This window comes from Candoia aspera, chromosome 5 (assembly GCF_035149785.1).
Source record: "Candoia aspera isolate rCanAsp1 chromosome 5, rCanAsp1.hap2, whole genome shotgun sequence".
Classification (NCBI taxonomy): domain Eukaryota; kingdom Metazoa; phylum Chordata; class Lepidosauria; order Squamata; family Boidae; genus Candoia; species Candoia aspera.
Genome location: NC_086157.1, coordinates 116417821 through 116440511, shown reverse-complemented (window position 1 = coordinate 116440511; position 22691 = coordinate 116417821). Strand labels below are relative to the sequence as shown.

Here is a 22691-nt window from a genome sequence, read left to right as displayed (position 1 = left end):
AAAGCTGCTCTGGGTGGGCAGAGAAACTGGACAAATGGTTTCCTTGAAAAGGGGGGGAGGAACAATTCACCCCATGTTTCAAGGGCAGGATGCCCCTCAGCTGTTTAAAAAAAAAGCACCAGGGAACTGGAGCTGAGGCTGCTGCAGAGCGAGAGAGGGAGGACGGGACAGTGAAAGATCGGAGGGCAGCAAGGACCCCTCAAGCACCTCCTTAGCATGTGCCAGAACAGCCCCCTTTAAAACTGCAGAAAGAACTCATTTAAAAAAAACAAAACTCAGTGCTTTATTTTGTGCGGAGGGTGACAATTTGATGAAAATACATCACCTGGCAATGCAAATTTTTCCACACACGCATGCAGGGGGGCAGGACAGCGAAGAGCCAGAATTGCACAAGGGGAAGCGAGTCACCCGGGTCCAAGATGTCAGAACGCCTCTACCTGCCAACAGCACGTCTGGGCTTAGGCCCCAACATCACTGCAGGGGGGCTGCAGAGGAGCCTCCCGCCTGCTTTCGGCCGCAGCAGCTCTGCACGAACCCTCGGCGGTTCCCTCCCTCGGCTCAGCCTGGCTGCTTCTGGCCGCTTCCCCCACCCGCCCCGTGCGAGAGCCGGGGGCCATAAGCCAAGAATGGCCTGCGAGCGAATCCATCTCCTTCCTCACTGTGCCTGTCTCCATTCCCATCACGTGCGCGTTCCAGCTGCAGGGAAGGAGCCGGACCTCGTCCCTCCCACTTCAGCCGGAATTGCCGGGCAGAGGCTCCTCCTCAGCCAGTCTCCGAGGAAGTCTGCAGGTGCCGTAACTCAGGCTGGCGGAATTAGCCTTCTTTCTGGTCATGCAACCGCTGCACACCAGTGCACCCCCCCCCCCATTGATACTCTTGAGACCTGCATCGTGGGCGGGGCTGTGGGGATGGACGACACTTGGAAAACTCTTCTGGAACTCCAAGTCCAAGGATGGAAGGAGCAAAAGCAGGAAGGGCTAATGCTGTCAACACGCAGCGGGGGTCCCTTCCCCTGGCTGGGGGGCGGGGGGGCGAGTGGGATATCCGTGCGAAAGCCAAGATCTGAGGAGGGAGGCGGGAAGGGGGCATCTCAAGAATTCTGCCCCTCACACACATTCGCTTTGGCCCCTGTGGCCCAGCTGGGCAAGAGCCTTCTGGACACAGAAAATCCCAACAGGGGAAACCTGGGGCTGAAGGTGGTCAGCTGCCACAGCTCCAACGGAGAGGGAGAATGGGGAGCCCCTCCCCCATCGTCCTGGGGAAGGCTGAGGCCCCCCGGGGCTCTCCTGGGTTGTGGGCAGCAGCAGCTTTTGCAGGCCTCCAGACGTCCCTCGGAGGCCAGGCTCCGATGCCCCCCGCCCTTCCCTCACCAGAAGCAAGTGGGCGGCGGGGGGGGGGAGTCCTTTCCTGGGGGTCCTTCCCTCCTCCAGCGCAGAATGTCTCTTCCCTGGGAGAAGGCTGGATCCCCGGGGCCACCACAAAGCCCCCTCTCCGGAAAGCGCCCCTCCGGCAGCAAGCCAGCGCCCGTTGCGAGGCTCCTCCGGCCGGCCCAGGGCGGTCTCCGCTAGAAGCACTTCTCCAGCTGGGAGCTGACCACCAGCTCCTTGTTCCCAAAGTCCCACCAGGCTGTCATGTGGAAGGCCATGTTGGACAGGACCACCAGGTACTCCAGGAAGGCGAAGGCTGTGTACACTGGAACGGAAAGCGGACACAGAAGCGTGGGCGGAGGCCGCTCGGCAGATCCGGATGCTGCCGCCAGGAGATCCCCGTCCCACTCCCGGGGTGAACGAGAGCTCCCCCCACCCCAAAAACAAACTGGACCCACCCCCTCCCCAATTCTCCAAGGTTGTTCTTCAGCGGCCTGGCTCCACCCCAGCCCTTTCCTGCACCCCGGTGAAGCCAGGCCTGGAGGGTGACTGAATGGAGGGACCGGGAGGAGGGCCACGGCCCTGTGGAGACGACACGGTTGTGCGGAGGGCCCCGCGGACAGCCGCTCTGAGGAGCGCAGGGGGCTCTCAGCCATGCCTCTTCCGTGCCTTCGTCGCTCTGACCCGATATATCCTGCAAACCGGGTAAGGGAGGAGGGCAGAACTCGGCTTCCAGCCTTTTACCAGGCAAAGCTGCCAGTTTCCGCTACAGGTACCCTGGGCCACGGGGCCAGGAGGGGGCTTAGGTTGTTTTAGCCGGAGTAATTTTGGCCATCACTGTATCATTTTCTTTATCTTGTCATACTTTTTGCTACCATTGTGATAAATTACAAAGTACTTGCCTAGAAGTCTCTAAGCTCTTCAATTTGCCCATCAGAGAGTCATTTGTTGAGATGGGCAGCCACAGAAATAAAATAAAGTAAAATTAGACTTGGGTCTTATACAAAGCAAAATGCAAGATGCTTAGGATGTGCTGATCCGCATTGGGGACACCGTGTGCGTTCAGCTGGTCTATCCACACACCCCTTCCATGAACACGCCTAAAGAGAGTTCCTGGCCATGTTCAAACATGCCCTGCATGGCCCAGAGAGGGTCCAAAGCAGGGAGGGGTTCTTCACCTGGATTCTGCGGAGCCCGTGAGAGACTTGGATGGGGAAAAAAATTACAACTTTATTTTCAATAACCTGCAACTGAAAGTTAGCTTTTCACTCAATTATGTTTGTAGGCAACTCAGTATTTGTGGCTCCTGGGCTCCCCAAATGTCTGTTCACTTCAATAAATCTCACTATTTAAAATTATTATGCCCCCCAAAATTGTATTGTCTTGTACTGATTTAACAGATTAATAATGGACATACATTACTATACTGCATAATCGTTATTTTTAATATTTTGATAACTGCATTTGAGTATAATTGGTTTCCTTTGCAAAGCAACCTATATTCACACATTTAATGTTAAATATTTAAATACATTTCTCTAAGAAGGGGCCCACAGGCTTGGCCCGATCCTCAAAGGGGTCCATGGCACAAAAAGGTCAAGGCTTCAGCCCCTGGACCTGACATTTGGATGGGAAAACAGGGAGCCCAGGAAATTTGTACCCTCCTGTCTAGAGAACCTGATGCCAAGAAGGGCATGGAGGCCCAGGACTACAGAATTGGCACAAAAAAGCAATAGGTAGTCCTTGCTTAACAACCACAATTGGGCCCGGAATTTTGGTTGCTAAGTGAATCCAACCCAATTTTATGACCTTTTTTGTGAAAGTCGCTAAGTGAATCACCACAGGTGTTAAGCAAACCATGTGGTCATTAAGCGAATCACATGTTCCCCATTAATTTTGCTTGTTAGAAGCCACCTGGGAAGGTCGCAAATGGTGATCACGTGACCATGGGACGCTGCAATGGTCATAAATGTGAAACGGCTGCCAAGCACCCAAATTGTGATCACGTGACTGCAGGGACACTGCAACTGCAATAAAGCAGCCGTAAGTTGGTTTTGCAGCACCTTTGACCGTCTGAACTGTCACTAAACAAATGGTTGTTAAGCGAGGACTACCTGTATCTCCTCACTCTACGAAGCTGCGGGAAATCTTATTCCAACTGCAAAGGGGTGCTTGTGAGACAAAACCAAAATGTCACCTCAACCCGGGTTTTCGATCGCCGTAATTATTGCTCCCACACCAATAACAGAAAGGCGCAGAAGCAGCCGCCTTACCTCCAGCCTCGCAGTACCAGTTGTGACGGAAGTAGAAGCACAGGGCCACCAAGAAGGCAAGCAGGTTGAACAGGAAGAGCCACCACTTCCACCGGTAGGACGTGCGCTCCTGCGGAGAGGAAGGCGGGTGACCTCCCGGCCGACCGTGCCCGCTGGATCCCGGCCCCCGGCGCGGAGGCCCTCTGCAGCCCGCGCACCCGGCCTCCACCCAGCCACAGCACCGCAAAGCCCCCCACGGGCGCACCCTGCAGCCGCCTGCCCTGGAACACCCAGAGGGAAGGCCGCCGCACACAGGCCAAGCGCCAGAGGGAGCCTCCTGCCTGCCCGGGAGGTCCCCACGCCAGACAGGAGAGGCCGCTCTAAACCCACAGGGGATTTCGGCTGAGGTGGGAGGAGGCGCCCCTGAAGGCCTCCTGCCCCCCTGCCGAAACTGGCCCCCTTCGGGACAACACAAGCGCAGCCAGGAAGGCGGCAGCCGGGGGACGCCCCGCCACAGTACAACGGAGATGCCAACACGCCCATCAGTACTGCAAAAAGGGGGAGAATCCCATGCTTTGGATTACGGATAATAGTAACTATTAAAATAATATCATCGTCATAACAGGACCAAAATCATAACGCCTTCTCATGGATCTGTAATGCGACCGTTCTTGTAATGCCTGAAAAAGGAGGTGATAGAGCTGGAAAACGCACAGATAAGAGCGGCGGGCATGAACAAAGAGTCAGAGGAAAGGTCACAGGGAAGTGACATTCCTCATCCCTGCAGACAGGCAAGTTTTACAGGCCTGCACTGGCATCAAAACACGACTGGCCGTTCCCAAACCAAGAGCAGCCGCTGATGCATCCACCCTCTTTGGCTCAAGCCACTGCATCTGCCACATGCCCTTCACCAGGCTCCACAGGGGCAGCACACATTGGCCTCTGGGTATTATCTAAGGGGCTGCCCCACGAAATCCCCTCTCTTTGGCCAGCAGGCGGCTAACCAGAGCACCCAGTTGCAGCCAGTGCACAATTCAAGCCCTCTCCTAAACGTGGAAGTGGAAGGGAGCCGACCCCAAATCCACCAGACGCAAATGCGCTTGGGGAAAAGGTGCTTGGCAGCTGCCAGCTGGGAGCGCCTGGGCACAAAGGAAAAGAAAAAGCCCATGCCAGCGGGGAGAAGCAGAAGACCCCCCCGCAACAACCAGAAGTCACTCACAAAGGACCGCTCCTCTCCAGACCCAGAGACGTTTGCTGGCCTGTTGATAAACTATCTGGGGCTCCGTGAGGCAACAAGGGTCTTTTCAGGGTCTCTCCAAAGGGGGCAAAGGAGAGCTCAAATGATGGACGCCCTTCAGTGTAACCAGGTCACAATGAGAGACTAAGAGAGGGATCTTGTGGTCCTGGTGGCAGCTGTAAAACGGCACATTCTACGTTCTACGCCCTTAAAGAGTAGAAAGAGGTGGGACCGCAGGCAGCCATGCCTTTTTTCAGGGTCCACTGGAAAGTTCATCATGGAGAAAGTCTATCTATGTGCTTGCTAAGAGCCAGCAATGACTTGGTGGCACATAATCCAAAAACAAAACAAAACAAAACCCACTGAAATTGGGATAGGAAATGTCAAGAGCAGCGTTTCTCAATCCTAGGAACTTTAAGATGTGTGGACTTCAACTCCCAGAATTCCGGGCGTTGAAGTCCACACATCCTAAAGTTGCTAAGGTTGAGAAGCACTGGTCAAGAGTTTCTTGTTCATGGAGTAACAGAAATCAAAGACATCCTACTCCTTTACAAAATATATGTAATCCAGAGGGCTTCAGGAGATGGCTAGAAAAGTTCAGGAGGATCAGGCTGGGCAGCAAGAGGATTATCACCCAGGTTGGGCAAAACCCATAGTTTCAGGAATGGGAAGTTCTGGAGAACATTCCACCTCTCCTCCAGACCATGCCGTTCTGGCCATTCCAGGCAGATTTCCAGAAATTAACCCTCCAAACAGGAAGCCATTCCGTTTCTCCCCTGGAACAGGCTGATTTGGCCACTCCATGGAAAACTGCTGAACCATTCCCCAGAATCATATACAGGAGAAATAAAACGATGTTCCAGAAGCTCCATTCCTAGAAAAACAGGTTTTGTACAGCTCTTGTGATTGCTCCTCTGTCCTGTTTGTCAGCTTTGCAGATGCATCTGGTGGACCATTGAATGCAGGACTAGAAAGATCTTTGGCCTCACCCAGCCTCTGCACCCCGACTGTAACCTCAGCTACTAGCCCAAAGCGTTTGAAGAACATCTCCACCTAAACCACCCTCTACCAGCCTACGAAATAGGATGGCCACGCCTAACTCAAGTCCTACCAAAGCAAGAGAGCAAATTCTGACTAGAGCCGCTTTAAATACTGAAGTAGAGGTCATCCTTTCGTTAGCTCCCTGGCTCAGCTTATTTGAGGAAAACAAGGGCAACAAGGATAGGACTGCAAAGGATTTAGCACAGAGTGGTGATGGATGGGGAAACCATCAGAAAAGAAACTGACCCTGAGAAACAGCTACTGGTAGCATCCCGTGCACAGGCTACGAATAGGAAACGGTGTTGTTTCTACTTCGAGAAAGGCTTGCAAGAGGAACTGCACCACGGATGTGACTGAGAGGTTCAGACACTCCCCACCAGATGATTGTTCTTGTCACCACTGGGCCCCACAGAGCTGGTGCTCCAAACCAGAGTCAACGTAGGATACGAAAACAGCTTCCTTCTCTTTTTGAGAAGAGATCTTCTCAAGCAAAATACCAGGCTTTGAAAGAATAGCAAAAATACAGCGTATAAGCCAGGCAGAGCAGGGTGGGCAAAAGTATAACAGGGGAACCCATCCTAAAGTCTGAGCAAGCCAATCCAGAAACAGCATTGCAGAAAAGCTTCTCTTGAAAGAAAAACTGAAGCAGACCAAGTAGGAGAAGAGTTAGTCTGTGGCAGTGTTTCTCAACCTTGGCAACTTTAACACGTCTGGACTTCAACTCCCAGAATTCCCCAGCCAGCATGACTGGCTGGAGAATTTTGGGAGTTGAAGTCCAGACGTCTTGAAGTTGCTAAGGTTGAGAAACACTAGTTTATGGTGGAAAAAAAAATCAGGAGGAGCCTGCTAGCACCTCTCCCGACCCACACGTTTTATTCAAAGGCATCAGCTTTTGTCAGCTGCAGCTGAGGAACTGGAAAAGGCGCTACCAGGCTCCTGATGGCAAACGGACACAGGTTCATTCATCCAAATAGAGCAATCTTGCCAATCCTTCCTCTATCCATTTTCAGTTGAGCAGAAATGATGTCTCCTCAGCCTCTGGTGACTACGTGGACGGGCCCGTGTCGGTTGTGGCTGAATTTCTGAAGGCGCTGTTTCTACTGTGCCTCCCCTCCCCAGTCTCTTTTTCCCCAGACTTTGAAGTGGGAGGGGCTCAAGGCTGCAGGAGCGAACCACCCCACCCTCCAGTTCGGTGCAGTTGAGGCCGAGCTGAGGACCGCAAACAGGCTGCGATGTGAGAGTTCACGCAGGAAGTGGCGGGTGGTAGCCGGTAACCGCTGTGCTCGCGCAGGCTGTGTGAAAATCCTCCCCGTGTCCCTGACTGGGGGTATCTAACCCGAACCCTAGACTAACCACCCCGCTAGCTCACTCACGACACGCAGGCCCCCTCTCCCCTGGCTGACACAAGAAGAAGAATTAAGCCCCCCCGCCTGCCGCCACCCACTTGCTCCCCGCATCCTCTGCACAGCCGGTGCTTCGGAGGCGTCTGGGGCGCCCTTCCCAGCCCTCAGCCACCTAGCCCAGGCGTGCCGACCCCCCCCCGCAACCAAGGCCGAAAGCAAGAAGGGGTGAGGAAGAGGATTAGGGTTAGGGGGTCCCGCTTAATTCGGCATCCTCCCTCGGCGGCTGCAGAGAGCCAGAGAGACGGCCCTGAAGCCAGCATCCAGAAGCCCTTATGTCCAGAAGGAGGGCAGACGCCTCCTTCGAACGCCGGAAAGGGAGAGAGCCTTAAGAAGGGACTCACGAGGGTGCCTCCCGGACCTGCGGGAGTTCAAGAGGGAAAGGCGATTTCGATCCAATGTGTGTCCTGGCCTGCCTTGAAGGGCGGACAGCAGCCGCCAGCCAGGGGCTTCCTGGGATTATGCCCACGAGGACAGAGCGACCTCCTGCTCCGCAGCCACGCTCGTCCAGAGGAGACCCTCGTACTCTGCCTCTGCGGAGAGGCTGGCCGGGCTGCCACGAGCCAGGGCTCCTTCGCCCTGGGGCCGGCTGGAGAGGGTGCCCCTCCCGGGCAGCCCCCCCCTCCCCGCCCCGGATCACTCGCGGGCCGGGATTCGGGGGAAGGCTCTTCTGCAGCTGCGCCCGCGGCTCCCGGGGCCCTGCACCCACCCCCCCCAACGCTCTACGTGACACCCAGGAGCGCGAAGGCAGGCTCAGCAGCCACCAGCACGGAGGCCACCAGCGCGAGAGGGGAAGAGGGACGCTGCCCCCTGGCGGCCCGGCCCTGACCCAGCGCCAGCCTCGCCCCCGCTGCCAGGCGGCCCCGGCCGGCGGCCAGCGCGCGAGCAGAATCCCGGGCCGGCCCAGAAAAGCCCGGACGCGGCTCGCGGCTCTCCGCCCTCCGCCGCCAGCGCCAGCGCGGCTCCTGCTTCCGGGGGGCGCCGGGCCCGTCTGCTGCGCGCGCTGCGGACGGCAGGAGGCTGGGCGGCCGGAGCAGCGCCGGCCGCGGCTGACGGCGCGCCGGGAGGCGCTCCCGTAAGAGTGGGCAAGAGCCCGAGGGCGCGGAACCCCCGCCCGCAGCTCGGGAGCCCGGCGGCGGCGCGGCGCTTCCCCGGCGGAGCCCCGGGTCCTACCTCGGCACTGACGGCGGCGTACTTCTTGGTCAGCCGCCAGAGCAGGCAGGTCAGCAGCATGTGCCCCAGCGCGGCGGCCACGAAGAGGACGAAGGCGTGCTGGTGGACGGCTGCGCGGGGAGAGAGGGCGGGCGGGGGGTGAGCGGTGAGCGGTCTCCCCCGGGCGGCCCGCGGCCCCGGCGGCCCCCGCCTCCCGGCCCCTACCTCTGTTCTCGGAGGAGGAGACGTAGGTGAGCAGCAGCAGCGCCAGGTTCTCCAGCAGGTTGAGCGCCAGGGCGGCGTGGCAGAGGCGCGGGTAGCGCGGGTGCGGGCAGGGGCGCGCGCGGTAGTGGCGCCAGTAGACGGCGGCCACCAGCAGCCGCGGCGCCGAGTGCAGCGCGATGCAGAGCCGCCAGACGTAGCGCTCGGGCGTCGCGCCCCCGATGGCGGCGCTCAGGGAGGGCAGGTAGTTGGGCACCTGGGGGGGCGGCCGGGCTCAGCGGGGGCGGGGCGCGCCCCCTCCCCCTGCCCTCTCCCCTCTCCCCCCCCGGCGCGTGGCCGTGGCCTCCCGCTCCCGCGCCCTGCCCGGACTTACGCGGCAGTGCGTGGCCGTGGCCTCTTGGAAGTGGAAGAGCAGCGCCCAGCCCACGCAGAAGAGGAACCCGGCCAGCGGGCAGCACACCGTCCCCACGGCCAGCGTGGTGAAGCGCACCCGCAGCAGCGCCCCGTCCCGCTCGCGCTCCAGCGGCAGCGCCACCTGCAACATGCTGCCCGCGGCCGCCCCGCTCACCGGAGGAGGAGGAGGAGTGGGGGGCCCGCCGCCGCGCCCGGACTCCGGCTGCCGGCGGCCTCGCGCGAGCCTGCCGGGAGATGTAGTTCGCCGCCTCCTTCCGGCTCCGCGGGCTCGCCCCGCGGCTGCTATAGAAACGGAGCGGACCCCCCCCGGAGGGCTAAGCCCCACCCATTTCCGGAGAGGTATCGAAAGCCGCGCCGGGGACAGAACCCTCCCCGACGTCGCCCCCCAGCAACAGGCAGTCGGTTTTCCAGCCAATCGCCGCGTCCCAGGGCGCTCTTCGGCGGCGGACGTCAGGAGCGGGGGGAGCGGCAGGTTGGGCAGGGGCGCTTGGAGAGCGCTACCCCTCGGCCAATAGGAGTCTAGCGGGAGGCTGCGACGTCGGGGTCGGGGGGGCCAATGGGAGCTTCCGGCGAAAGGGAGCGCGGGGGAGCCAATCAGAAGCCTCGGGTGCCTTGACGTCCGGCGCAGACGAACGTCGAGCGTGCGTGTATGACGCAGTTTCGCCGCCGCCCCCCCGATCGCGACCCCTCGAGCGGCTGAGGCGGGTGTCGTGGAGGCGCCGCCGCCGCCGCCGCGCCCTCCGGCTCTTCGTTGCAGAGACGCGACTGGGAGCGAGCGCTAGGCCGGGCCGCGGCCCCTGCGCCGAACGCCGCGCTTCTCCCTCGTCGGAAGGCCCAGCCTGGAAAAGCGGTGAGGGGGGGCCCGGGGGCTTCTGGGAGGAGGGGGGTCGCGCGGCCTTCCTGCGGGGGGCGAGTGGGCGGGGCCTTGGCATCACGTGGCGGCCGGGGGTCCCGCCGAGTGCACGTGCGGGGCCGGGGCCGCTCTCCGACCGCTGGGCTTGTGGGGCGCCTCGTGGCCCGAGTCCCGCCGTCCCGGGTTAACTGCGGTTGTGGGAGCGCGGCCCATCCTGGCTCATTCACGAAGCCGCGGGCCGAGGAGGGGCCGGGTCTGGGCCTTTCCGCAGCTGCCCGTCCGGGGTGCCGTCCGGCCACAGCTGTGCCGGGCGCCAGGGCTGACGAGCCCTCCAAGCCGGCGAGGGACTCCTCCGCGTGACCGCCGCAGAAGGTCCTCCTGTTTGTCCCGAGGCTCTGAGCCTGGAGCTGGCCCGGGCCCTTCTGCGCGGAATCCCGTCCGCGGGAGGCGATGAAGGCACCCGGAGGTGAGCTCGACGCCGAGGGACCCTTCGCGGAGATACCTCTCTGGCAGTTCCGGTGCCTGGGACGCGAACTGCCCGGGCCAGGGTCCCCAGCTGCAGCAGGTCGAAGCGGCTCAGCCTGCGTCCGTCAGTCGGCTGATTGGCCCGGAGTGCCGGTGGGGGTCTTGAGGCTGTGTGCGGGCCCGGGCAGGTTCGAGTGTCGCGCTCGCTGGTGAAATCGAGAGTTGTGGTTCAAATCTTGGCAGCTGGTGATTTTAACCAGGCCCTGAGCTAGTGCGGATGCAGCTGTGAGGATGACTTGTATGGATTTTTCTCAAAGAAAGGCTGGTGCTCTCTTGGTTAGAGAAACTTGAGGGATCTTCAGTGCAAAGTGTCGATTATCTATTAGAGAATATCAGTTAACAGCTTTTTTTTGCCCTGAAATAAAGATTCTTACCAGGCAATGCTAAGGAAATAGTGATTGTCTTAGTGGTGGCCTTGAATCTTACCTCTGCATAAGGAGGTAAGCGGAACCTGGTAGCCAAACATAATCCGGCTGAGCCTTTCTTGCAGTGATACACAAGGATACATATAATAGCCAAAAGGTTGTGCCAGAGCAAGCTTTGAGTTGTGCAGCAAAGTTTTGTTACACTTTAAAGACTGGCAAATTATGATTTTATTAACAAGAGCTCCTGAAGCTATACGTTACAACCCCCTGGGGGATTGTGAGCAACCTGAGAAAAGGGTTCACCTAACTTTTTAAAATGCCTCAGTCATGGTGGTAGAGCTTGAATTTATGCACATTGTTAAGCTTATGAATTAGTTTTTCACCTGCTTTCTTAGCGGAAGCTCAAGGAGTTTATGAATTCCCATCAGTATTGTAGTCTTATGCTATAAAACATTTAGAAATAAACTTATTATTTATTTATCATTCGTGTTTCTTTGCCCATCTCATGTTGCAACAACTCTGGGCGGTTTACTTATACACCCATATCTATTTGGCTTACGAAATGTTTATCCTTCAAAATACATAGTTACATCAAAAGCATCAGTGAAAGGGATTATAATTTGTTTTGATTAAAAATACTGTATATTGTGGATTTGACTTCTCATGTAACTGAAGTGGACAAAAAGACTTATTTCTGCAGAGAATAGCAGTTTATTTTTGCTATAGGTTTATATGCCATACCACTTGTCAATCAATTTTGAGCATACAGTATGTAAACAGATTAAAAGAGCAAAAGGAGGAAACTAGCAATTATACGATAAAATACTCCTGTTCCAAAAAATAATCATAGTCTATATACAGGAGGATCCCTCTCAAGTCATCTCCTCTTGAAAGGCCTGCTGAAATAATCAGGGTTTAATTGCTCCCCTAAATCCCATTGATGGGGCAAATCAGATGGATTCTTGTTAATTGTCAACAAGCTGTTATCGGATATCAACACCCCAACTGACAGCAACTACTGCTGGTGGAATTCAGCTACTGTCAGAAATACCCAGATGTCCCCAATGTGCCTTAGTATGAAGTAACATATTCGGTCTTTAGAGAATGTTGAACTTCGTAGATCAGAGTGAAAAAAAAATTATCCCCCCCAAAAAAGTTTTTTATCAATTCCTAACCTTTAGAAGCGGAGCAAGATTTGTGGGTAGTACGAGAAAAGCTGAAGATGACCAATCTACCAGTAATGCTTTAAAAAGTATGTTTAAGTCAAGAAAGTTTGATCAAAGTTACATACCTTTTGGCTTTCGTTTCCCAGTGCGTTATCAGAAAATGCTTTCTTCTGAGAGTATGAAGCTAACTAAAAGGGCATCTGGAATTGTCATGTAAATGTAAAAAAGTTGTGAATTTATGTCATTATTTGAAGTACCTATGAAAAAGTAATGATTAAAAGTACGTAGTACAGTATAGGTCTTGCCCAACCTAATCCCAATGAATTCATTAGTTTAAGAGGGGCATACTGCTTATCATTTTAGGACGTTGCAATAGTGCAAAGTTTGAGAACTCCAAGCTTTTGCAGATCGCAGTCCATTTTGCCTTGTGCATACAGAAAAGTCCTGTTCTTCTTTTAGGACCTGGCCTGTTAAAATCTGCACTCCAAAACTGAGTGGGACAAGTTTTGATTTCATTTTTTTCCTGTTTTTAGCTAAATTCTCCCACTTGCTTTTTGCCCCCTTCATCAGTAGATAGACCTATGATCCACTCCCTCAGTAAATAAAACAGTGTAGCTTTTTCTTAAACAGGTGGAAGAGTAAGTAGGGAAAGGAGGTATGTTACAGTAATAGAGTAAATGGAACCAAAATTTTGTTTTTTTTAGTATTTTGAGGGCTATGGGAGGATATCTTGAATCTAAGTAAGGACTAAGAAACTCTTTTACCCATTTAAACTTCAGGAGTGCAAAAAAGAAGCAAAATAATGTGGTCTCACCCACATGGTGGCTCTGGAGACCTTGAAAGGAGCTCTGGCAGTACACATGTGGCCCTCCATGTCTTACAACAAATTTGTTAATCTTACAGGAGTCCCAAGACTCTTTGCTGTATATGCTGCAAAAGTCCTGACGTAGCTACCTACTGGGAACCATGATTTTTTATGACTTTACCGTGCTGTTTATGTTCAACTACCCACTTAGCATTTCTTTTTAAAAAATGCATTTCTTCATTGCAAGGCAATGGGAATCTCAAGGGAATGGGTATTGCCTGTGACACATAGCTAGAAGTAAGCAAAGATTAGAGTTTGAACACATAATTGGAAGCAGGAAAATAGGCCTTATATAAGTTTAAGAATGGACAGTTTGAGCTACAGACTTAATTAACTTTTTAAACTTTTTTTCCTATTCCTTATGAGGTTATTTCCCAGGGCTTTAAAGATATAGTTAAGTAGCTCATTCAGAATAAATCAGTGTAGTTGAATCAAACATATTAAAAGCCAAATAGTGCAAGAATCTTTGATCATTAGAGTCCTGTTGAATGCTTTTGACTTCCCTAGTTTCTCCATGCCACAATTGCACCAGTTTAAAAAAAAGTTTCTCTGTAAAGGAGACTAGGAAAACCAGAAGCTTTTAGTTTATTTTATGTAGGAAGAGTGTGTGTGCAAGAACGTTCAGCATAGTGGCAGACTGCTTCTGCTTGGCTGATGGTGTAATCCTGGGCTGGGAAGAACTGGGCCTGTTCTGCTCATTGTGCCCCATGCGGGCATTCTCTGGTAGCATCTGGGTGGCCGCTCCGTGTGTGGGGAGGTCCTTTCCAATAGAGTCAGCTGAGACGTTGGGGAGGCACGGTCAGTGGCGGCGCTGACTGAAGTGAGACTTGCTGCTTGCATCTCGTGCTGGAATATGTCACAAAATAAGGTCAGGAAAATCTCTTTCTGTCTTGAGTGTAGAAGGGATGTATTTGTGACACTTCTGTATGTTCTGGAAATACTCCTGCCTTTATAGGGACAATATATGCCATTTCTTTATGTATTTAGTATTCATATGTTATAACTTAATTTCTTTTGTTTTTAATAATAGTACGCCATGATATTTGTTTTCAAGAGCCTCAGCAGTTAACATTATTTAATGCTTTCATGAATTTGAGCTGGACATGTTGAACAGTTTTGTCCTCTCAAACAGCACTTTTCTGTTACATTTTAAGATGCTCAACATTCTTTTCAATCCACCTTGCTTCACTGCATGAATTTGTTCATGACATTAAGCCACAATTTGCTTACTTGGCCCAATTTTCTGAGTTCAGAAGGCACGCTGAAATATAAACTAGCCATGTAGCCAGGGTTTGCACAGAACACTCGGTTGAAATATGATCAGTTGCTTCATGGTTCAGTGTGCCTGGAAGACTATAAACCATGCTTTGTACCTCATAGTGGCATTGCACATCAAGCAAGCCAAAATGAAGTTAACCTTTGCAGCTTAGCTCACTGTGTGAAGCCAGCCATTAGAGTCCTAATGCTTCACCAGGAAACTACATACAGGTAGTCCTCACTTAATGACCATTTATTTAGTGAGGGTTCAGACTTACGACAATGCTAAAAAATTGACTTACAACCACTTATGATCTTCGCAGCATCCCCACAGTCACGTGATCACGATGTGGGCGCTTGGCAACCAGTTTGCATTTATGACCATTGGAGCATCCCGTGGTCACATGATCCCCATTTTTGACCTTCCCGGCCGGCTTCTGGCAAGTAAAATCAATGGGGAGCTGCATGGTTCACTTAACGATCACATGGTTCACTTAATGACTGTGGTAATTCACTTAATGGCCACCACAAAAAAGTAAAAAAATGAGTCGGATTTGCTTAATGACTGCTTTGCTTAGCAACCAAAATTCAGGTCTCAACTGTGGTCATTAAGTGAGGAGTACCTGTAGTAGAACTTCATAAATAGGAAGCAAGAAATGTGATCCTCACTGTATAATTCTAGCGGAGGACTTGTCTGGTATCATGCTAGTATTATATGAAGTCAGTAGTAAGCAGCTGCTGCTAAGACCAAAAGGAAGATTGATTAACCATTAATCCAATTAGTCCTGATTTACTGAATAAGCCACAGCTGGCTGCATTCACACTCCATAAGCTATGAACCAATGGCTTACAGACTACAATGGCTAATTGCATGCCAACAGGCTAATCCAAAACCAAAACATGGCGTGGTCTGCGTCAAGTCATTGATTCTTTTGATTTATTCATTTGCTACCATTTCTATGCAGCTCCATTTCCAAGATACAAAATCTCCAGGCAGGTTTTCATTCCTTTGTTTTGCTTCAAGGAGACTTTGTGTCTGGGCTGCAACTAGGGGAGGGCAAGCAGGGCATGTGCCCGGGCGCCACGCTGGGGGGGGGCGCCAAAGTGAGTGCTGGGGGGGGCTCCAAAATGGGCGTGGAATCCATGTGTGTCCTGGGTGACACAGACCGTAGTTGCGGCCCTGCGTTGTGCTGCTTTCAGTCCAGGATCCTTGGATATGCTTCTCTTTCCATTCCAAGGATGGGGAACCAACTATTTTATTAACAGACTAGTTTTTCTGTTCTTGGAGCATTTGAAATGTTACTTGAAGGAACATCGTTGTTTCCTTTATTTCTACTTCCTTTTGCACAATAGTTAGTTTTGCACTAACTCGTGTCCCAAGAAATGTGCTTGTTAAGCTCACTTAGCTCACAAATATACCCACCGATCAAAGGAACACCCCTGGGATCACCTATTCCAGCACTCATAGCAGAGACTGTAATGCAGCACCTGGAAAGGACGGCACTCCCAGACATACGGCCCAAAGTAGGGATCCGGTACGTGGATGACACTTTCGTCATAATAAAGAAGGAGCAACTGGAGGAAGCACGCAAAACCACCACCAACGTCTTCAGTGGAATAGAATTCACAAGGGAAGAACAAAACAACAACTTGACCCCTAACCCACCACAGCCCAACCAACACAAGCTTTGAGAAGGATAACACCGCCATCCATCAGAAACATCTCAGAAACCACCAACAGACTGTTACAACCGCATGGCATCACCGTAGCACGCAAACCGACCAAAGCCCTCCAGAGCATCTTCAGTAAACCGAAAGACTCAGGAGCCCAAGAAGAACAAACAGGCGTCATCTACAACACACGGTGCAAGGACTGTGGCAGCCACTGTGTAGGACAGACAGGTGGAAGACTAGCAGAGCGCAGCCACGATCACCAACTAGCAGCCGGAAGACACGATGGAAACTCCTGAATCTCACAACACGTGAACAGACTCAGCCATAGTTTCAGCTGGGAAACTGTGAGCATCCTAAACCAAGCAAAATCCAAAAACGCCAGAGAATTCCTGGAAGCCTGACACTCAGACAGAGCAGCCATCAACAGGCACATAGAGGCAAACAACATTTACATACCATTCAGAAGAGACAATAGGAAAGCCGAAAGACCAGAACACCTCCTCGCCAGCAATCAACACCCACACATGCAAAGGTTAACAATGCCAGGATTAACACCCAATGAACCATCAAACAGCGCAATATACCCTAATCAAGCTACTATTAACTCAGTCAATCAGCCAAGCAGCAAATGACAGCCCAATCAAGGAACTCCCAAGGAGAGAACAACACCCCCACCAACCCAGGCAGGGCAAGCCACTGTCCACAAACAGAGAGCAAGGCCCTCTCTGTAATGATTGCCTATTCTAAAACACTCTCAGACTCAGCAGGAATTCAAAGATATCTCCATTCTGGAGAGAACATCATCTAAATAAACCAGGGCCCCTTTAAACAAATGATCATGTAATACTTCATTAATCAATTGCATGAAAACTCCGGGCGCCCCTGCCAACCCAAAAGGGAGGACTTTGTACTGAAATGAACCCAGTGGGCAATTAAAAGTGGTTTTCCACTCATCTCCCGCTTGTATGCGTATGCGGAAATAGGCTTCACGAAGATCAAGCTTGGAGAAAATCTTGCCCTTAGACAAGTGAGCTAACATGTCCTTCATGAGCGGAAGAGGGTACTTGTTGCAAATTGAGATGGAATTTAACCCCCAATAGTTCATACAGAGTCGAAGCGTGCCATCTTTCTTTTCCTGGAATAGCACAGGGGCCCCAACTGGGGAGTTTGCAGGTTCAATAAGCCCCCTTGACAGATTTTTGTCAATAAGGTCTGGTAATGCCTCAAGCTCCTTCTGAGTCATTGGATAAATTTTTGGCTTGGGCAATTGAGTGTTGGGAACCAACTCTATTGCACAGTCAGTTTTCCGATGGGGGGCTAGCTGATCTTCTATTTCCCCAAAGACGTCTGCAAAGTCTTGGTATCGATCGGGCAAGCCTTCTAAATGTGCCAAGCTAGGGCGCGGCGTGGCGATTGCAGCCCTTCCACCCCCCGCACGTGAAGCTCTCTCCGCTGTAGGAGCTTGGTAAAACCCATCTTTAAAAGTCACAGTTCTGTGTTCCCAGTTTATATATGGGCTTCGATAGGTCAACCAGGGGATCCCCAGAATTACCAAGGGATTGCCAAACAGGTGCTACTACGAATTTTGAAGTCTCACGGTGGCTGCCCATTTGCATTGTGACAGTTCCAGTGAAATGGGTTGCCACCCCCCCCTGAACCATCCAACTGTGTGAAGATCAAAGGCTGCTGGAGGGGGAAGCTGGGCAGGTCCAAAGCAGCACCTTGAACACCCAGAGTCAACTAAAGCCCAGACCTCTGTAGTCTTTGTGTGGGAGCCCAATTTCACTTTTACTGCTGAAGTGGGACAGTCAGCACTCAGCATCCTCGCGCCCATCCTCCTCCACCTGCCCACAGGCGCTCTTCATGGCAGGTGGCTGGCGTTTCCCGCCGGCTCCTTAGAGTCATCTTCAGCCTCTCCCAGGAAGTAGAATACTTCCTCAGCATCAGCTGCGCCCTTGGCTGCTGTCATCCGCTGCGAGGGGGGGGGTGATTTGGCCAGCAGCTTGCCCACTCGATCTTCAGCCTTGGCTTTTGGGCAATCAGCTGCTCGATGCCCTTCCTTTCCGCATCGGAGACACTGAGCCCTCGCATAGCGCCGATCTCTCTCCTCTTCCCAGGCCCTATAGCCTGGCTGGGCAGCAGTTGCAGCACTTTGGGGTCCCCTCATGGTGGCTGGTGGTTTTTCAGGTCGTCTGGTTTGCATGAAGGTATGCTGAGTGTGCTCGGCCTTGCCGGCCAGACAAATCCATTCGTACAATGACTCTGGGTCGTCCCTGCACAACGCCCACCATAGGACGTCCCGGTTGAGTCCCTCTTTAAACCGTTCTATTAAGGTTGACTGAGACCAGTCGGGGATTTTCCCAGCTAAAGCCTTAAACTCCAGGGCGTAATCACTACAGACAGCTGGCCCTGGGTAAGATCCTTCAGCGCCTTCTTAGCTCTTGCCTTGGCCAGAGGACCCTCAAAATGCAGCTTTAACGCCCACATGAAGTCCTCGAAATACTCAAATTCAGGGGAGTCAGCCTCACTTAACTGAACATACCAGTCAGCCGCTCGGCCCTTCAACTTGGTGGCAATGGCAGTTATCTTAGCCTCTTCGGAAGGGAAGTATGCTCCAAACTGCCTCATGTAACTTTTAGCTTTGGTTAGAAAGAAGGATAACTTGGTTGGATCCCCATCAAACTTGACAGAAAAGTTTCTCACCCCCACTCCTGTTGGAGCGGAACCGGTGGCTGCTTGAGTGGTTGGGCCCCAGGTTACAGTAGCTTTCCCTCTTCGGGGTGGGGACGCTGGTGGTTGAGCCCTGCAGGGTGGAGATTCATCCCGGAGCCGTCTCTGGGCCTGCTCTGCCGGCGGTCCGGATGGGAGGATGGGGGATGGTTGCATGAAGCTGGGACCTCCGTCATGCCCCCCCTGCCCCCCCAATGATAGAGACAGGTTTCTTAACATGTACTCCATCGATTCTATTTTGGCCTCCACCTCTCTTAGCCTTTCAGGGGTTTGAGATTCCTCCCTCCCTCACGTGTTAGGCTGTCTCTCTGTTGATACCGTGGTAGATTCCACGTCTGGGGTCAGCGGGAAACGACACTTCCAGGACGCCTGGGATGTCCCTGGCTGGGGTTCTCCCATTTCATCCCAGGTGATCAACTCTGCGGGCGATTCACTGGGTGCCGGTTGCTCTGGTTCTCCCCCATCGTCAGATTCCTCCACCTCAGGGCTGGAACTCGAATCCTGCCGGAAATCTGAAGGTTCTGGGGTGAGGCTCAGTTCTCTGCTCTTGACCGTCGACTCGGGCATCAAGCTAGCCAGCTCCTCAAGTCCCCTGGTCGTGAGCTTGGACTCAGCCATCATTAACTATTTTCCCTCACAAGAAACTAATCTTGGTAGGAGCTAACGGTACAACTTTGGTGATTCTCAGCTTTATGTAATGATTGCCTATTCTAAAACACTCTCAGACTCATGAGCAGGAATTCAAAGATATCTGATTTATTAAAGAATAGTATGCAGGATCACAAAGAAAGGTGAGAATGATAAAACCGCACCAAACACAAACTAAAAACCCTTGGTGCAAATGAGATCCCTCCCCCCGTAGAATCTTCCCAAGTTCACAATCCCAGGTGCTCCTAACGGTTTCTGATGGTCTGCGGGAAAAGTCCTTGAGCAGAGAAAATAACCCAAACACATTCCATTCTCCTGATTTCACATACAGAGCTTGGTACAAGGTTTCACAGCAGCTCCCTCCCAAACAGAAAGGCGCGTCAGCACCATGGCATGTGAAACGTTACGATGTACCGTGCACATTGAAACAGTGAACGTTCTCCCTGTTTGCTCTGAAGATGTTGCCTAGTCTTGCAGTGAAACGTCTGCAAGAAAACAACAAGGCTCAGAGAGCACCAAGGACTCCACAGGTCAACCCTGAGCTACAGATACTCTCTTCAATTGGTATCACTTAGATCAGGAAGTTCTACTTGAATTGCTTAGGTTTATTTAAATGCACAAGTTCAGTTTTGAATCCTATGGTAAGTGAAAATGATTTGATTTTGACCATCACTTGGAAGCTGTTGGTAACTGACAACTTTCTGTTGCCTTGGCTCCTTTATTGATGGAATCATAAAAAAACAAAGTTGGAAGGGACCTCACAGACCAACCCCCCACTTAGATTCACTAAAACATTTTGGATATGGCTCTTCAGTCTCTGTTTAAAGATTTCCAATGAAGACGAACATCCCACTTCACGAGGCTGCCTGTTTCCATTGGTTAACACCTCTTATTATCAGAAATATCTCCTCCACTTCAGTCTGATGTGGATCAATTTATGAATACTTTCTGGGAGTGGTCATTCATTCTATTATGAATTCTTCTAACAGTTGTTTATGTAGCCCATATACTGTGCTGTCATTTTATTAATGAGGTTATAACGAGAAACTTTTGAAAGTTTGCTGAGGTCAAGATACACTATATCCACGGCATTCCCCTTATCTGTTAAAGCTTACAACTCTCAGAAAGTAGTCTGGTGTGATTTGTTTGTGACAAATCCATGCTGGGTTTTGTTAACAGTTGCATTCAAGTGCTTACAGATACCTGTTTAATCATCTGCTTGAGGACTTTGCCTGGTATTGATAGCAAATTGACAGATTGGTAATCTGCTGATTCCCTTTTTTTGAAGATAAGGATAAAGTTGCTCTTCTTCACAGATTCTTCAGGAGTACTGAAAGTTTGCAGTTAGTTCTACAGTCACCTTCAATAGTTTATTTAGTACCCTAGAAATTCATCTGGTCCTGGAGACTTGAATTTGTTTAAATTAGTTAAGTGTTCTTTTGTCCTTTTCTTTATTGATGGACCTTGAAAACTCATATGGACATGATAAGAAACAAAGATGGGAAAATCTAGTTTCTCTGTCATACCCGTGTTTTATCTATTTTTGAAAAAAAGCCTAATGCAAACTAATAAAAGCTGAGTTTGTCTAAAGCTTTTATTTTCTTTTTTTTAGGTTTTGAGAAACTGAAATAACTTCAACATGTTTAACAAATCTTTTGGAACGCCTTTTGGAGGCAGCACGGGGGGCTTTGGAACAACCTCAACCTTTGGGCAGAGTAAGTGACAGGTTGGGACGAAGGATGGAAGGATGTTTTGCCCCAAGGAGCTCAGTATCAGCTCCTCTGGTGGGCAGTTTCGGGCAGAAATCTTTTACCTCCTTGTATGCTATATCTTTGAATCCACAGGCAATGAAGATTTGAGGCTTTTTATTCTGTTTTTGGTCTCCTCTCCTCTGGAAATGCTTGAAACAATATATTTTAAATTTTAGCAATACATTATCTGTGTGAACTATTTAGAGAATAATATTATTTCACCATCTTACATAGAACGTAGACCGTTTTCTTTACAAAGTGAATAGGGATGGGATGGAACTGAGTTAAATGCTTCTTGTTTAAAATTCTTTTTTTTTTTTTAATTTAAGCCCTCCAGAAGATTTGCCCATGAAATGCACTTTTCGTGGGAGCCTAATTGTTCTGAAAGATGTGGCTTATAAAGCCATGTGCTGTAAAAAAACACGCGTTCTGTGTGCCCTGGAAGTGGTTTCCCCTTCCTGTTGGCCAGCTGTGGCTGTGAGAGCAGCTGAATTTCAGCCCCTTGTGAGCTCAGCTGGTCCCCCCTCGTTCCCCTCTTCCTGCTTTGCAGATGCTGGCTTTGGGAATACCAGCGGAACAGCCTTTGGGACATCGGCCTTTGGATCAAATAACAATGCTGGAGGACTCTTTGGCAGCGCCCAGACCAAGCCAGGTACAGGTTCCTCCCTGCCTTTTGTGCCCTGTGTCCCTTTCTCCTCTTCGGTGCCTGATCAGGGGGCTGCTTCTTGGTTGCAGGAGGGCTCTTTGGGGCAAGCACCTTTAGCCAGCCGGCTACATCGTCCACTAGTACTGGCTTCGGTTTTGGAGCGTCGACCGGAACTTCCAGCGGCCTGTTTGGGACTGCGAGCGCAGGGGGAGGCCTCTTCTCTACCCAGAGCAACGCCTTTGCCCAGAGCAAGCCAGTGGGGTTTGGCAGTGAGTATGGCTATTTCTGAAGTGGCGTGGAAACGCTACACGCGTGGCGCCATTAGTGGTTGCATCACTGAGCAAAAGCGGCGCCTGTTCAAACTGCCTGAGAAGATGCTCCCGAGCACCTTTGTGGAAAGAGGCTTGGGCACTGCTGAGAAACAGGTTTGTAAGGTTCACAGGGCATTTTTGGACATTCATCTTTCTAACACGCTAGTTAAATAAAAATAGATGAACCAATGCATAAACTAAAGAATGTGTTTGGTCAAGTAATCAAGATCGGTGTGATTAGAAATATAATACGAAGTATTTTAAACATTCCATCTTCTCCCTTTCCCACCTTGGATCCCCACTGCGAGATTGAACCTCCTGCTGGATTCTCTGTTACTTTAGTTCTTTATACTCTTTCAGCCAGCAGGTAGAGAGCCAGTCTGGTCTAGTGGTTAAGGTGCTGGGCTAGAAACGAGGAGGCTGAGTTCTAGTCCTGCCTCAGGCATGAGAGCCGGCTGGGTGCCCTCGGGCCAGTCGCTCCCTCTCGGCCCAAGAGCCAGTCAGGCGTGGTAGGAGAGTTCTAGTCCCGCTTCAGGCCTGAAAGCCGGCTGGGTGACCTCAGGCCAGTCGCTCCCTCTCAGCCCAAGAGCCAGTCAGGTGTGGTAGGAGAGTTCTAGTCCCGCCTTGGGCAAGAAAGCCGGCTGGGTGCCCTTGGGCCAGTCCCGCCCTCTCAGCCCAACTCGGTGCAGTGTAGACCAGCCTCCTCGTGGTGCACCTGGGCAACGTGGCTTGTCACGGCTACATAGTCCACACATCTGGCTGCTGGACCTCACAAGGATTTCCCAGCAAGAAAAAAAGCAGCATGAACACCGAAC

General features: G+C 51.8%; 2 protein-coding genes across 4 annotated transcripts in view; one reads left to right on the top strand and one right to left on the bottom strand.

Moving 5' to 3' along the window:
• Nucleotides 1–887: 887 nt before the first annotated feature.
• Nucleotides 888–9257, bottom strand: PGAP2 (post-GPI attachment to proteins 2). Of its 2 annotated transcripts, XM_063306046.1 has the most exons (5): nt 9045–9257; nt 8675–8927; nt 8471–8580; nt 3641–3749; nt 1524–1692 (listed from the first exon to the last, which is right to left on the bottom strand). In XM_063306046.1, the coding sequence occupies exons 1-5, from the start codon at nt 9213–9215 to the stop codon at nt 1565–1567; spliced, it is 771 nt and encodes a 256-aa protein (XP_063162116.1). In that variant the 5' UTR covers nt 9216–9257; the 3' UTR covers nt 1524–1564. The 2 variants fall into 2 exon arrangements, with proteins under 2 accessions (XP_063162115.1, XP_063162116.1); XM_063306045.1 differs by lacking the exon at nt 8471–8580 and having other exon boundaries at nt 888–1692.
• Nucleotides 9258–9682: 425 nt separating this feature from the next.
• NUP98 (nucleoporin 98 and 96 precursor) overlaps nt 9683–22691 on the top strand; it is a 45046-nt gene continuing 32037 nt past the window's right edge. The window contains exons 1-4 of one of the 2 annotated variants that reach the window (XR_010068119.1): nt 9683–9935; nt 20781–20883; nt 21470–21571; nt 21655–21834. Coding sequence is in view for 1 of the 2 variants with exons in the window: in XM_063306032.1 (XP_063162102.1) it covers nt 20808–20883; nt 21470–21571; nt 21655–21834 (358 nt within the window). In the remaining variant the exon portion in view is untranslated. The remainder of the gene's footprint in view (nt 9936–20780; nt 20884–21469; nt 21572–21654; nt 21835–22691) is intronic. The other variant, XM_063306032.1, reaches the window with a different exon arrangement.